The 15311-nt window shown below is 45.2% G+C and overlaps 4 protein-coding genes and 1 non-coding gene across 5 annotated transcripts; 2 read left to right on the forward strand and 3 right to left on the reverse strand.

Annotated features, from left to right (window-relative positions):
- The first annotated feature begins 82 nt into the window (after nucleotides 1–82).
- On the forward strand, nucleotides 83–1536 carry F4812DRAFT_244284 (uncharacterized protein). Its single transcript, XM_047930668.1, has one exon. The coding sequence runs from the start codon at nucleotides 241–243 to the stop codon at nucleotides 1279–1281; it is 1041 nt and encodes a 346-aa protein (XP_047785901.1). The 5' UTR covers nucleotides 83–240; the 3' UTR covers nucleotides 1282–1536.
- Nucleotides 1537–1791: 255 nt separating this feature from the next.
- F4812DRAFT_453527 (uncharacterized protein) lies at nucleotides 1792–2679 on the reverse strand (the record flags this gene model as incomplete). Its single annotated transcript, XM_047936499.1, has 3 exons — nucleotides 1792–1914; nucleotides 1974–2539; nucleotides 2607–2679. 3 exons carry the CDS (start codon nucleotides 2677–2679, stop codon nucleotides 1792–1794), a joined length of 762 nt encoding a protein of 253 aa, XP_047785902.1.
- A 2119-nt stretch (nucleotides 2680–4798) lies between these two features.
- F4812DRAFT_t150 lies at nucleotides 4799–4901 on the forward strand. Its single transcript has one exon. It is a non-coding gene; the product is annotated as a tRNA-Pro (tRNA).
- Nucleotides 4902–5106: 205 nt separating this feature from the next.
- Nucleotides 5107–6908, reverse strand: F4812DRAFT_446604 (uncharacterized protein). Its single transcript, XM_047935659.1, has 2 exons — nucleotides 6130–6908; nucleotides 5107–5893 (listed from the first exon to the last, which is right to left on the reverse strand). Exons 1-2 carry the CDS (start codon nucleotides 6256–6258, stop codon nucleotides 5576–5578), a joined length of 447 nt encoding a protein of 148 aa, XP_047785903.1. The 5' UTR covers nucleotides 6259–6908; the 3' UTR covers nucleotides 5107–5575.
- Nucleotides 6909–9685: 2777 nt separating this feature from the next.
- On the reverse strand, nucleotides 9686–12146 carry F4812DRAFT_446620 (uncharacterized protein). The gene is made up of 2 exons (XM_047935660.1): nucleotides 10694–12146; nucleotides 9686–10613 (listed from the first exon to the last, which is right to left on the reverse strand). Exons 1-2 carry the CDS (start codon nucleotides 11504–11506, stop codon nucleotides 9735–9737), a joined length of 1692 nt encoding a protein of 563 aa, XP_047785904.1. The 5' UTR covers nucleotides 11507–12146; the 3' UTR covers nucleotides 9686–9734.
- Nucleotides 12147–15311: the final 3165 nt, after the last annotated feature.

The following is a 15311-nucleotide window of genomic DNA, read 5'->3' on the forward strand; positions in this document are numbered from 1 at the left end:
CACAAGTGGGAGAGAACATTTAAATACATGTACATCTCGGATGTAGGGGCAAGGACAACAGGGGTAGCTTCAGCCACAATCCCTGTCATCTTGAATTTTATCTTGACAACTTTCATCCCCCCTTATCCGACCTGTCATTCACTTCGTAACCTTTTTTTTTAATAAATTATAAAAACTCATTTTTTTCATATTTCTTCTTCTTCTTCTTTTTTCTCCTTCTCTATATTTCCCCCGCTAACTATGGTTCGTCAACGGGGCCAGGGGAAGTCAACTTCCACCAAGAAGAATAAGAATAATGCCGGACCGCCGGCCCTCTTCAAGAAGCCGCCCGAGGTCCTGCAGCCTTTCCTCGAGACGCTCGATGAGAAGTGCGTGTACATCACGCATGTCGACAGCCACCCGCGGGACTTCAAGCAGAAGATCTTCCTTGTCCCCACGCTCATGAACATTGCCCTAACGGCTGCTTTGCTTTATCGGATATGGTACATCGGGCCGTACTACCTGCGGATCTTCGTGTCCGTCCTGGGCTACCCCAATGAGACCACCATGGTAGTCGACGAGATGGAGTGGGACGAGATCATCCCCGAGGTCGCCATCCGCGCCTTCAATTTCCTACTGGACTTCCTGCTTTTTGTCTTCGTCTGGTCCTGGCCTTTCGATTTCGTCATAGGCGGCGAGCACGGAAGCCCCATCATGTGGCGGTGGAACGTCGGGTTCAGAGACCGCGAGGTTGTCGTGCGCCGGAGCAGGAAGTGGGTCGAGAGTGCCGGCGACTTCGTCCACGACGAGGGAGCAAAGAGCCTCTTCATGTCGCGTATTGGCGTAGCGACGGCGCCCCTGCTTATCAACGAGAAGACGGGTTATCTCCTCATGAACGCCGATTGGGACCTGGACTGGGCCGCTATGGTTGATGCCAACGATATGGTAGACGAGAAAATGGCTGCAATCGAAGCGTTCAAGGAAGTCGTCCTACTTTTCAGCGAGGACTACGGGTGGCTCTGCGTAGAGACGAAGACGAATACTAGTGAAAATCCGGAGGAAGACGAGAGGAGGCGCCAAGTATTCGCGTTCCGAGATGCGCTTGCAGCAGTTGGCAAGGAGCATCTGTTTTACCGCTGGATCGAGATCGCTCAGTTTGAAACATCACGACCTGGTGGTTTTACACCAGATAGACAAGTCAAGGTTGCGCAGGAAATCAGAGATTTATTCAGCAAGGAGGGTATCGATTTTGATGCATTCTGGAAGGAGAGTGTTGGCCAGGAGGGACTGGCTACTTCTTAGATATAATAAGAAATAAGGAACATGCAGTTTGAATTGATGGTCAACATAGTTTGTCGATTCCGATTGATTGATTGATTCATTTTTTGGGCTATGTGCTACTAGCTTAGGGGGTATGTATAGCAATAAAGACAGTACAAGGCAAGATACGCATGGTCAAGTAGGCGAGTCGAGTCGAGTCGAGTAGCATAATCCCGCGACGTAAGAGAAGTAATTTACATTATTGTCCATCTGGCTAGTAGACATCATGCAAGAGAGTTTCACACAAAAATAAACATGAAATGCCAGTATGAACAGAGCACACTGATAACCAAGAGCCACTACCATGAGACACCGTGAGAAATCCTTCACTGCAGTACGTGCACAAGTAAGCATCGGAGACAGCATTTTGCAAGTCAACGCCAGAGTATTTGATTGATATGCAATATAAAATGGCCCAAATGATTCAAGGCCATTGCCACAAACTATGATAGCCGCTGTGTGTGTCTCGATGGGATCATAAAATGATCACATTCATTTGGTTTGCTTCTTCTTTCCTGCGCTCTTGCCTAGGGCGGCCTCGCGCTTCTTTGCTTCCTTAGCCTCGATCTCGGCTCTTCGGGCCTTCTCCTGTGCCTCTCTCTCTTCTTTCTCAGCCTAGACAAACACGTTAGCAGTTGATAAATGGTAACTAATAGATTCTTTTAAATACTAACCTGCTTTCTCGCAGCCTCGGCTTCTCGCTTCTCCCGGATGAGTCGCAGACGTGCCAGGTCGGCCTTGGCCTCATCCGTCTTGCCAGCCTCGTGCAGTTTGCGGTATCTCTCCTTGGCTTGCGCAGCTTCTAGTGATTCGCGCTCCTTTCGGCTCATGGTCAGGTTCTTAACACCCTCAGTCGCCTCGGCAACAGCAGCAGCAGCAGCAGCCGGGGCCTTGGCCATGTTTCGTGCGGCCTTGGAGTGGTTCGGGTTGGCGGGCATATCGTCGTCTTCCTCTTCCTCCTCGGAATCGCTGGGTAGGTCTCCGACTTGAACAACCTTCTTCTTCTTGGCGATGGCTGCCTCCTTCTGGGCCTTCTTTGCTTGTTTTCGTTCTTCTCGAGTTAACTCGGCCTGCTGTTGGGCGGGACCAGCATCATCCTCCTCTTCGGAATCTTCCTCTTCGGAGCTCTCTTCTTCATCATCATCTTCATCTTCGTTTTTTCGGGCATCTTGGCCCCACATGCTAACCTCGTTGCCATCGGCGTCGAGAGGTCGGAGGTCACGAGAGAAGTGCTTTCCACCTGCAGAAAATAAAAATATTAGTTACTGGAAACTTACAAAGTAAAGGGGAATTTAGTAGAACCTCACCTCCTCGGGTAAACTTTCTAAACTTTCCTCCACGACCACGAGAGTTGCCGCCTGGTGCTCCGCGTCCAGACATGATGATGGTATTGATAGTAGGTATTAGTAGTGGTGGTGATAAGAGTGACGATAGTGGGATGGCGGGGTAGATAAAACTGATGTGGAATCGCGATTGAAAATATGTACTTGTAGTAATGGGAAATTTGAAATGATTCCGGATCTCTATTGACGATGCAGGAGACGCGAGTTAAATAGAAACTAGGAAATCAAGAAGAAACCAAAGTTTAAAAAACGGTTGTCGAGGCGACTAAAGAATGAGTAATAAGATGCTGCTGACCTGATTCAAACAACGGTGTTGAAAGAGGGGCAAAAAACCAACGCATTGGAACACAAGGCGATCAAAGCCTTGAGACCTAGCGCTGTTCAATGTCACAGCTGTAAGTGCAAGTCACTACCGCACAGAACCAGAAGTCCCTTGATCTCGAGGCCTGAATGGTGGGGTACGTATGCTGTTAGCACGCGATGCACAATTACAACGCCATTGATTGGCCAGAATTAGGTTAGCTTTTGGATTAGCCATTTCGTCTAGCCTGGGCACCTGCAGTCCAGCCCGAGTTAATGGAAAAAGGTTACGCCGCATGGACGAGTGAGTGCGAGTCCAGCTCCACTATTCCAACTTAATGAAATAAGATTTTCTCTCAAACTTACATTTTCTTTTTTTTCTCTTCTTTTTTTTCCTCATCATAAAACAACATCCTTCATATTCACTCTGGCTTTCGTCGCTCTTCGGAGTTTTCAATGGCAGGTCTTGGAGGGGAAACTGGAGGAGAGAGGAATTTTTCTTTCGATCACTTACCCTTTGGCCCGTCGTAGTTCCTTCGGAGCTGCCGTTGGGTCCCAGAGAAATCATTGCATCGATACATGCATCTATCTATGTGACCACCTAGACGCGTAGAAACTTTGGTAGCACCTGATATCTTGCACTGGTCACCAACAATTGTGATAGTTAATAAAAGAACTGAAAGATAAGATTTAGACGATACCACTCGGGCTGTACTCGCATGTTTGCCAGCGATGAAGATCCTAGCGTTGAAGTAGCATTGTGACTTGAGCTACGTACAAGACCAGATATGAGCAAGTCGCCAGAACGCCTTGAATCAACTACTGACGGCCTTCAAGATATCCTCACCGAAAGTCTCGTGTACATAGGTCTTGGCCTCCTTCTTCAATGGTCTCGATATTAAGGTCGTGGGCAAGCTCTCGCAAGAGTACCTAAGGTAAGGAAAGTATAATTCAAGTACGGTGATCGATACGGGACTATATGAATCTTTTCCAAGTGCGTTCAAAGCCAAGACTTGATCTCGACGAAGTCTGCTTTGAGCAGACTTGATACACTCTACAAGAGGAAGTCTTAAATGTCTATGGAGATTCGTATCAAGCGCTTGTAGCAACGCTCACTTTTTTGATCCATTGCTTGAGGTCATTTACACTACGCCACACGCTCGTAAAGATCAATTAGGAGATGTCTTTTGTGCATCCACCTTCAGAAGACCCATCATCGGCTTTGGCAGCGCGTTGCAGGCGTGTGCGACTGCGGTGATCAAGGCCTCCGGGTCAGTTTTAATCTTTTCAACTTCCGATTGCGAAGAGGGAGATGGAAGTGTGGGTTGGTCCTCTATTGCTATGGAACGGGCAACATTCACAAGCAACTGTTACCAGACCAAAGAATCGGCTCGAAAACTTGGCTTCAAAGAGATGTAGGCTCAAAACAATCTATTACCTACTTAGGTACTAACCTAAGTCAGAAAATTGTTTAGCTAAGAGGCCAACTTCCTGCATACCTCGCTATAACTAAATAAATCAGCAATGCTGTAATTTCGAATGGATTAGGTAACAGGAATTATCACTAGGTATAATAAAGCTATTAAATGCAAAATGTCTCCATTCACATGTGAACAAATAGGTACGTACCCAAGGCCAAAGAGCGCCCGTTCCCATGTAAGCATTACCTAAGGTACATGATCCAATTTTTAGCAACAACAGGGGCTCCACCGCGAGCGACCAAAAGCAGCCAAGCAAATCCATAGTTCGTAAGTTAGTGTGTATGCCCGAGCCTAATCCTAAACAAAAGAGCCAAAATAGCAGCCCGTCTTTCCAACAGCAAGACGAGTCATTGGTTCTCTTGCAGATCCCATTGAGGCTCAATGGTCTAGTCGTATGATTCTCGCTTCGGGCCACCGAAGTCCCTTCGCTTCCAAGCGCAGATGCGAGAGGTCCCGGGTTCAATTCCCGGTTGAGCCCAATATTTTTGATTTTTTTTTCGTTTTTCTCTCTTCATCCTTCTATTACTTACCTTTTTATTGTTGCGGATGGGAAGCGGTTGAATCTGATCTTTTTTTTTTCTTGAATGTTTGTGTCAATTATGCAAGCTTATGCAAATTGAACTTCAGCACTATGCAAGCTTATGTATGTATGTCATGAACCACTTATACCAGATCTTTTAAATGTTTTAAAATCGAGCATCATTCATAATAAGTATGGCAATCTTTAAAAGACCAGAGATGGAAATGGCACGCGAGCCTGTTCCATTATGAAAATTATCTGAAATGATGTTACTAATATGAACTCGAGTAACTGCAAATCCATCGCATGCATATCTGGCAGCACTATTCTGCGCATCAACCTTTGGTACTACTAACCACGGTAGCTACCTAAGTAGCTGGGAAAAAAATTCACTTCCGCCCAACGCCGTGTAGTTGCACACCTGAGATTGCTACCTATTGCTTCATGCCAGCTGAAGCGTAGCATCCGTAGAATGCAATGAGACTCGAGTAATCAGAGTCTGTCGCCGACTTCAAATCGCCCGAAGCAGAAAAAAAAAGAGTACGAGCCTAAAATGAAAAGCACGCCTGACCTGGATATCATCATCACTGAAGAAACCCCATCCTCCCTAACTAAGTAAGTGCCACGCTGAATCAAGCCTCGCCATCCGCCAAATCCTCCTCGTCGCCAAAGTCGACCTCGATGCGCTTCTTCTTAGCCATGGCCTTGGGGGGCCTGCCTCGGGGCTTCTTGGTGGGGGTGAGCTCGGTGCCGTCGCCGTCCGCCTTGCGCTTGCCGGGAGTGCCTGTGCCTGTGCCCCTGTTCCTGGTGGAAGGCGTGGCGGGGAAGAGGGATTCTTCGCTCCCGCTCTCGATGTAGCTCTGCAGCTTCTTGTGAATGGGTCTCCAGACGTGACGAGCAGAGTCGGCGCTCGCGTACGGGCCGAGCTTGGCGAGCTTCTTGGCGTCCACCTGAGGGTTTTTTTCATATGGTCAGTAAAGTAAAGCAAAGTAAAGCAAAGTAAAGTAAGGTAATATAGGTAACGTAGTAGTAGGTACAATGGAATCATAAGAGGGACAAGCTGCGCCTGGCAAACATGCACTAGATGGAAGGAACGCAAACTTGGGTGGGTTCATAGCGGCACACGGAATAGTGAAGTAGTGTGCCAGAGGTACCTCTCATAAGATGGAGGGTCTTCCTTACTTACCTGGGGCACGCCGTCCTTGACGTCGCTAATGCACACGAATGCCTTGGCTAGGACTTCGATCTCTCGCTGGCTAAGCTGGAGCCTTTCGGCGGGGGCGTCTTTCTCGCCAGGCTGAGCAGGAGTCGCCATTGCAACAAGGTTCGAAAAGGGATTGAAGTATCGCAAGATTTGTTGTAGATTAGGTGAGTACCTAAGTAAGTGTGAGAAAAGGCTTGTTGAAATAGGAAGTATATGAGATAAGTACCGGTAGGTATGTATGTAGGTACCTAGGTAGGTAGGTAAATATAAGAAGTTCGTAATTGTTTGCAAGAATGAAAAAAATTCTAGGTATATTCTGGACAGAATAAGAAACGAGGGAAAGAGTTATCTCGATATGTAATGCAAATCAGAAGAGAGGGGTGCGGCTGCTTACGGCGAAAAGGATCGTGAATTTCTGTGAATAGATACTTCTTGGGAAACAAGCACCTAGCAACGCGCAGTCACGTGGTAGGGCGTTGATATCTTTAATTGACAGCAATTTGGTTCAGGAAACCCTTGCAATTGAGATGGGGAAGCAGCTAGGAAACACCTTACAAAATATTTGGAAGTTGTGGTGGTGTTGTTGTTGTAAGGAGTGTTTTCTAGTCGCTAGGTAACACAATGGGCTCTTTTTCAATTGACCCCTGGGATAAGAAGAAAAAAAGTTGGAATCATTTAAATCTCCATGGGGTTCGGGTACTTATGGGGCAAAACCAAAAGAAGCTTGGATCACGTATATCAAACAAATATATTTTTATTTCTTCTAACTACCATATAAACCATGAGTTGACTTATTATTCTATTACTATTGCTATTAGAATTAGGTAGTTGTGATAGGTATTACATCTACATGCTGGTGCTGACTAATCAGTGTTATACTTTGTAGGTATTGTTTGTTTTCAACGTTGAATTAAAGCATGAAGAGATAGTTGTTTTTATTCAAATTCGCCAGTTTCTCCAGGACTTCAGATATCCTGGATAGTGAGGCTTAGATTAAAGCAATAAGGTTAGGTCATCTTTCACGAAAGCTTTGCCGTTGCCATTATATATAATGTAGTAACAGCTCGGGGATGAAAATAAAGGGGGAAAGGCAAATACCACACACTACCCGAAGATGGAAATAATGAAAGGGAGCATTTTATGCGATTTCATGAGTTCGTTATATCTTCATAAAAATGCCGTGCTCTCAACATGCTCACGGGGCCCGGGATATACACTAGGATCTAGGTACTAGGAAATAGAGGAAATCATCTGAAAGAAGATTGGGCAATAAGATAGGAGGTAGTCGGATATCGCTATGTATGCTTTTAGAAAACGAGGGCCCTAAATTACCTAGGTACCATTCTCAGGTGTAGACGAGTAGAAAACCCGTAAAGCAGGCGATGGAAAGAGAGAATTAGAAACCTTGTATCCTGGAGTTAGGTAATGAGGATTACCTATCTCAGGTTTTAGGGACTCTGATATGAAGCGTAAACTATCCTATCATGAAGATTTACACATCTCCTATAGGTATTACGCCGCAACTCTCGTTAACTACTTCCATATATTACGTTAGCTACATGAGATGAGGACATATAGCGGTTAATTTCACTATGATATTCAATGGTGGCCCTTAGTCTATAAGTAAAGAGAAGGTGCTCTACGAACTGATGAGTGATGCTGTTGTAGATTGTTACTTGTTTGTTCTGTACCTGTTTTGTGTGTTCGCGGAGGTTTACGATACATGTAAACATACATGCATGTTGGTAATTCTAGCAGGTGCTCTACTTATGACTGTTAAAACTACTGGAGACTCTAAGTTGGCTAGCCATAGGAGAGAAGATGTGTAGATGGAAAGTACCGGCGGAGAAGGTGCAAAACACTTTAAGGTCTCCTGCATCTTGGGTCCTTACTAAAATCTTTACTAAAACAACGATTATCACGACCATCATTTTATTGGATAACTATTCCCAACATCAATGCTTCTTGGATTCCTCCCAGGCGGGAAGGACAGCAAACCTTAGATACCTACTAATACGTACCCAAGGTACCCAAGTGCAGTCAGTGCAGGTGGTGTAAAGGTACCTTGGTACTGTACAATACGCAGGGCATGCTCAGGCACCAGCCAGATTTGGACCTTATATAGTCCAAAAGCAAACCAACTGTCAACATCTAATACCATTTAGCTCAGTGGGCGATCTCTCAGATTTCAAGGATTTACTACACTATTTATCGGTTCGCATCTATTTGGAGGACAATGTTTGGGCCATTTAGCAAATTAGCAACTACCATATGACTGACCATTTTGCCAGTCAGACCAACTTTTTCTTAATTCTTTTTTTTCTCTCTAAAAAAAAACAAAAAAAAAACACTTCCTCTCCCTCGCCTTTCTTTTTCGAATCGTTAACGCACACGTACTTGCAAATACCCATTATTGCTCGGCTCGACTTTGAATAAAAATGGTTACCTACTATAGGCTTCGAACCCACCCAAAACTTTAACATTAAGCTAAACTTTGAGCCTCATCGGTACAATACAACCCACTTACAGCAGCCTACAAGTAATCCAGCTCCGCGCACTCAGTGTACTTACTATGTAAGCTCAACTGCGGCACAGCTACTAAAGATAAAATGCGATATCCGATAACATCGCCTGTGCCAGTACATACGTCTCAGAGATATACCGATAAAAACATAACATGCAAAGCGCAACATGACTTATCAACTCTCAAATTCGAACCTGCCCTGCTCCCCCCACTCCCACCTTCCATCCGGCAGTCTCTCCGCCCGCTGTGGGGTCAAAATTCTTCTTAGTTTCCGGCTTGTGCGACGAACCCCACCATCCCCGGAGCCGCATCATATCCACTTAGACTTAGACTTTTTTTTTTCTTTTTTTCTTTCCCCCCACCCCCCCCTGCGAGCGAAAGGGGAACAAGGTTCTGCAAACGGGTCCGATATGTAGCTGATGTCGGGGACGCGCGTACAAAACCCGGCTTATTATTATCGCTTCGTATTCATTTTTTTTTTCCCTGACAACCTTTCCTTTCAAATAAGAAGAGCCAGTTACTGAGAAGACATTTTTTATTTACTTATCTTGTCCTCCTTTTCTCTTTTCCTCGCAACGGGATTTCAATTATTTTCTTCGAGACGTGACGAAGGATAAGACCATCTTATTCCCTTGCTAAAACCTGGTCATCTTATATACAAGAGGGACGGATAGTTGCATTGCATGCTCGAATAAGAGAGATGCCGCACTATTTCCTTTCCTACTACTATGTCTCGAAAACCTCCTTTTTTATTCATCCATGAGGCCCTCCGTATGAAAACGAGGAAAAAAAAAAAACTCCCTAAATGCATCGCATCCATTCCATTTCCAGTCATTTACAAACGACCCAACCTTTACCACTCTCCAAACATCTCTCGGTACAGTATAGAACGGGCCGGTTTCATATGCAAGAACCCAGGAACGCCACGCAAAATGTCAGGGAACATCAGGTGAGGAAAAAAATATTACCACCGCTCGATCTTTTCTTATATTTTTTTTTTTTTTTTTTTTTTTTTTTTTTTTTTTTTTTTTTTTTTTGGATTTCTTGTCGGGACCTCTCGCTATCATCCCATACCGCCTTGAGCTTTGAAATCGGGACACATCAGGTCCCATGGCTTTTTCTGATTCTTCGCGGTACATACCGCCTCATTCGCGAAAGCCCGCCATCGATCCAGAAGATCGCTCTTGTTGATGCCTTCCTTCTGGGTAAAGAAGCTGAAGTGGCCTACCACAGAGCGAGTATCGATGACAAATGGTCGCCCAATGCGCCTTGGGATGTTTGAAGTTATATCTTGCTCGTCATCGTCTTTGATGGGTAGTTGGTCCCTGATGTCAGATCCCCACACGGCACAAAAGTTCAAGTTGTATCGGTTATATCCTGTGTCATACACCTGCTCACCACCGGGACCGCCTCCCTTGGGAAGGACTACCGCGGAAGCATTAGGACCCAAAGCGTTCTCTGGGTATTGAATATTTCGACCAAAGAAATAGCGTTGCATCTTGTTCTGCTCCAGGTTATACAGGAGTGAATATTGCTGTTGCGCACCAATAGCCCATGACTTCCACGCCAAGCCGAATGCAATTGGGTCAGGACCGCGGTTCTGATCATATTTGCCCATCGGTGTCTTTAATAGGTCGTAGTTATCGTCGGATATAAGGAGCCAAGGGTGGCCACGGTATGGCGGCTCCATGTCCATGACTTTATACTCGTCCACTAATTGGTCCTTGGGGTACTTCTTCATCTCGGATGGGCGCCATGTCTCGACAGCGTGAGACGAAGGTGTGCTGCTCGGATCCGGGAGGAAAGGGTGAATCGCCCCGTAGTGGTATTGTTCCATTCCCGTAACGGGACTGTTAACCAAATTCGACGAGATGGCATACGGGTGAGGTAAGGCGATGCGGGTATGGACGAGCTGGGGGATGGCGTCAGGGTGGATATAAACCTGAACGATTACATAGGTTAGCAACCGACTTCTCCCCAACTGTCCAAGTATCATCCTTCCGGATGTACGAGTTCACTCACGATATCGTCATCTATCTTGACATAGATGGTTTTGTCTTCTACGGCATAGGTCCACAAGCACTTATAACTTTCACCTTCGCATTTTCCCTTACCGACAACCTTATAACCAGGTGTCTTCTTAACCAGATCTTCTATCCAGTCGACGTCATCCTTGTCCTTAGTGTGGGCCATAAACCATACCTCATCAAAATAACCGCCATTCGACGCCAGATTCTGCTGGAGATAACAATCCAAGATGTCCACATATCTCTTGCGGCCGTAGAAGACCATACCGATAACCTTGATACCTGCAGGTTTTTTCCATCCACCTTTAGGAGCGATGCTATCTGTCTTGATCTTGTTGGTTCGGTCGGTTCCCTTGGACTTATACTCGCCATTCTCGCCTACAGGCCACGTGGTGCAGTACTTGTCGTTAGGCGCGAGCTTCGGCGGCTTGGATTCTGGGGTTGAGGCTTCAGCTGGGGATACAGTACTGGTGGTTGACGTTGTGGGTGACACGTCAACGTCGGTCTGGTGCTGGGTAGGTATTGTCGGGGAATAGGGGTTGAATATGAACAGGGTGATGAGTAAGGAGACGACGATGGCGAAGATATAGTACTTGGGGCTAAACTTTCGAAAAGGTGCCCAAGCAGGTACAGCGAAGGACTGGATACGGCGCCATAATGTGTTTTGCTCTATGCGAAGTCTCCCGCGTGATGGCTGGTTTTGCTGATTGTATTCGGGTTCGTTATAGTCGAATTCCTCGCTCGATGGTGATTGACCCTCCTTGGAAAGCAGCTGAGCCTGCGACTCGACGTCTTCTTCACGTTTCATTTTTGTCTGCGACTCGTGCGAAACGCGCCCGAGGATACCGAGACTGATTGTGGTGTTGCTAAGATAAAATACCGGTAGGATATACAATTGGATCGTATAATTCTACAAACCTACCTAAGGTATGTAGAAAATGTGGTATTCCAACGCCGTCGAAGTAACGATGCAATCCTTTCTAGCGTATAGTGGGATTAGTTAACGCCGACACATATAGGCGTTTCTATCAAATGTCAAGCCCACAATAACGACTGTGACGACGATGATGTTGACAAAGGGATCATATTATGGAAACAATCATTCCCTCGTAATATTTAAGTACCTAGAAAGAAAATAAAAAATAAAACGATAGACTAAGGTTGGTGAATGAAAGGGGAAGGGCGAGAGAAAAGAGGGAGGGAAGGACAGCGACAATTCAAGTAGTTAATCATTTTCCAATGCTAGAATAGATAGGTAGGACTTTTTTTTTATCTTTTCTTTTTATTGGGATATTACTCGAAGTATTATTATTTAACTAGCGTTTATTTAACTTCTGCCTTAACTTTTTCAGTTAGGGGATCATTTTAACGCAGGGCTCATGGTTTGTTTCCGTCCCACATTGTTAAGTCTCCATACAGTCCCACCTCATTATGCATCATTACATGGGTCTTTGTAGTGCATATATTGTACATGTCTAGTTATGGTATGTATGTACCTATTTATTTGGGTATTTGGCACCTTCCTCTATGTACCTAGGTGGCTATGGAAAAGCACCTGCAGGCACAAGGATATAGGCAATCGGATTTAGTCACATATACCTCCTTGCAGGTAGGTATCACAGGTACATAGTATCTTAGGTACATTAAATACCTGTAAAGTTAGGTTAGGTTAGGTTAGGATCTAGGTACCGGTAGGTACGGATTTTAAGGTAAGTACCTAAATCCATAATCTGGCAGCTTGGGAAAATTCATGTACCTAATCCATTTCTCCATCCCAACTAAGGCCGATCCCCTTCCGTAGACACACGGCACATACAATTAATTCATACCAGATCTACGGCTGTTACAATAATCGCTTATACAGTCATACATCATCGGTTCTCTTCTTATTTGTCTTCGTAATGTACTTATTTGCTTACGCTACTTGCTCACTCCTCTCTCGCCGTCCAGGTCTAAACCATATCCAGACAGCATTAGTTCGATTTCTCTTCTTTTCTTTCTCTGGGAATTCGTATAGCACTAGCTTATGACCTGTCTGCAAACCCCATTGGTGAATCATATTAGACGAGACGAACACGATATATACTGACTGCATACCACCTCGACACGCGCATATCTGCCAGGGGGTGGAGTTACATCGCGGGTCTAATGACCTGACCATCCATATTCGTTGGTTCAGCTCCGTGACGCTACGCTTCGTAGAATTTAGAGCGAATACGTATCCGTGTCTGCTCGGATGCCACCCACCAGAAACACCCTACTATCAACATACTAACAGGTACCTGGTATTATACTAAAATTATTTCTAACTTCATAGGTACTTGAATTACTAGAACAGTTAATTCAGCCTCTACCATCTAGACACAACTGTCAGTACTATCAGTATGCAATTTTAGTATGGGGTTTCCAGATCGCGCTGTTTATACATCAATCCTAAGTCCTACTCTAATCTACAATACAGAGGAGTAAACAGCCATGCTCACGGAATGATACCCTTTTCCGGCAATGTTGGTGCCTAGAGCACGATGTGGCTATGTTGTTAGTTTCGACCGCATCGACTCGGTCCCTTTCAACCGCAAAGCATTGACATGTGCGGCCGCATGGTCGATGAGGTCAGCTTTGTACTACATGGGAGGTGAGCATGAAAGAAAAAGCGACGATTTGGCCATCTCACTCGTGCCGAGACAAAAAAGCTTTTGTGCCGCACAAGGACAGTCCTGCCGAGATGGACTCATAAGCGTCAGACGCTAGAACAGACGCCGATCTGGAACAATTAGACTAAGGATTGCATCTGCAAAGCCACTGAAGAACGCCGAGAAAAAAAAGAAGATTAAACCCTTGAACCAACTTGGCTGAAAAGTACGGTCGTACCCGGTAAACTGGCCCTATCTTAAAAAAGAGCCAACCTTATGTTTACTATATTTGATGGGATATCTAATTAAATGAGATGAAAATATTGAAGCAAAGAAACGTCTCAATCCTCATAGCCTCAAATTTTATCAACCACCTAACCTAACGGTAAGTAGGCTATTGGGACAACTTTGTAGCCGGCTTTTGAGAAAAAATAGATTGGACGGTGAGCTCGTTGGCTAACGTACCTACCTTAATCAGCCTGTATACCGCCAGGGAAATCCTTCAGCTGTGGTCCTTCAGCTGTGGAACTTCTTCAATTCGTGGCCGCAACGAAGAGCACATGTCGATGCAGGAATGCTCGCGACCTCGTTCCAATTTTCCTAAGAATGGTTCAGGCTTGGGGAAGTTCGCTATTTACATACTATATATAGATCAGACGGATCTATAACTGAAGCATCAGGAACTCGTCGATATGCGTAATGCAACATTAAGACCAAGCTTTTCATGTTTGTCCCGAGAAAGTGGTCATAATTGAAATCTCAATAGGCTACCTATCTTGTTAGACCTCCTATAATGGGGCTAGCATTTTGCCAAGTTTTGCCCTAAGGCAGCCAGAGCGGGAAGATGTTATCGCCTTACGCACCGACCGCAGTGATCTCTATGGGCCTATGCGCCTCAGCTATAGCGGTACAAGGAGCGTTTCACAGCTCATCCCAGTTCGCCATGATGCTTAGACCAACTTGTCCCGGCTATCGAGCTATCCTAGCCGATCTCACACTTGCAGAAAGGAATACATATTATGTACCTACATAGTATCAGCGTGGCTTGGTAAATCCCAAAATATGCCATCCCGCATCCTCGGACGGGTTCACAACGTCATGTTTCTTTCATAAAAGCTCTGAAGATCTTGGAGAAGTTCCGTCATAGGAAGATCTAAGGTAACTACCTCTGACGTTGATATAAGTTGGGATTGGAATCCGCTGACCTGACGCTAATATCATCTAGGCAACTAAAGTGAATTAACTTTCGTTCAATACACTACCAACTACCAGACTACTACCAACTGCTTGATATAGATATTTACTTCATATCGGTCGAAACTTGTCGACCAATCTATGCAAGAGAATAACTATGCAGCCCTGTGCGACGGCAAGGTCTATTTTCGTATCAAGTTTGCGTCATATTCTGCCTGGCGCGATGCTAAGCCATTATTATAGAATGACAAAGATATTTGTCACATGATACCTATACTTCGTAACCCCGAGCCGTAAGTGTAGATGATGGCAATTGCTGACCACTCTATTATGTAGGTACATAAGTTAGCCAAACGCCGAGGTAGCACAACGGTGAACTAGTGAGGAAACAACTTACAAGATGGTCCTACTTACTCATAGACCACAAACATCCCACGAAGGCGACAGCAAAAAAAAAAAAAACGGGATGGTTTCATGGTGTCCACGTTATCATGCTTATAAGACATCTCTGTGTGAACCTGGAAACTACCTCATCGACGTTCGAGTTACCCCGAACGAGGCCTCCAGCTTACTAACACCACGACACTATAATAAACGTGATTACGCCTTGTCAAACATTTCAATATTACGATCCGATGGGGAAGTGTAATAAAACCCAACTTTTTTTTTTTGGGGGGGGGGGGGGGGGGGGGGGGGGGAAGGGGGGTTTTTTTTTTTTTTTTTTTTTTATGTTTTTGTTATTTATTTGGGGTGGGGTTGTGTTAGGGGGGGGTGTTGTGGGGTGGT

Source organism: Daldinia caldariorum, assembly GCF_022478825.1.
Source record: "Daldinia caldariorum strain CBS 122874 unplaced genomic scaffold F4812scaffold_26, whole genome shotgun sequence".
NCBI classification, from domain to species: Eukaryota; Fungi; Ascomycota; class Sordariomycetes; order Xylariales; family Hypoxylaceae; genus Daldinia; species Daldinia caldariorum.

Excerpts from the sequence above, each read along its gene's own strand:
- F4812DRAFT_446620 (XM_047935660.1), bottom strand. The coding sequence starts at position 11,506 with ATGAAACGTGAAGAAGACGTCGAGTCGCAGGCTCAGCTGCTTTCCAAG. Across the intron at positions 10,614-10,693 it reads TCAAGATAGATGACGATATC|GTTTATATCCACCCTGACGC; the intron begins GTGAGTGAACTC and ends GTAATCGTTCAG.
- F4812DRAFT_244284 (XM_047930668.1), top strand. The coding sequence starts at position 241 with ATGGTTCGTCAACGGGGCCAGGGGAAGTCAACTTCCACCAAGAAGAAT.
- F4812DRAFT_446604 (XM_047935659.1), bottom strand. The coding sequence starts at position 6,258 with ATGGCGACTCCTGCTCAGCCTGGCGAGAAAGACGCCCCCGCCGAAAGG. Across the intron at positions 5,894-6,129 it reads TCAAGGACGGCGTGCCCCAG|GTGGACGCCAAGAAGCTCGC; the intron begins GTAAGTAAGGAA and ends AAAAACCCTCAG.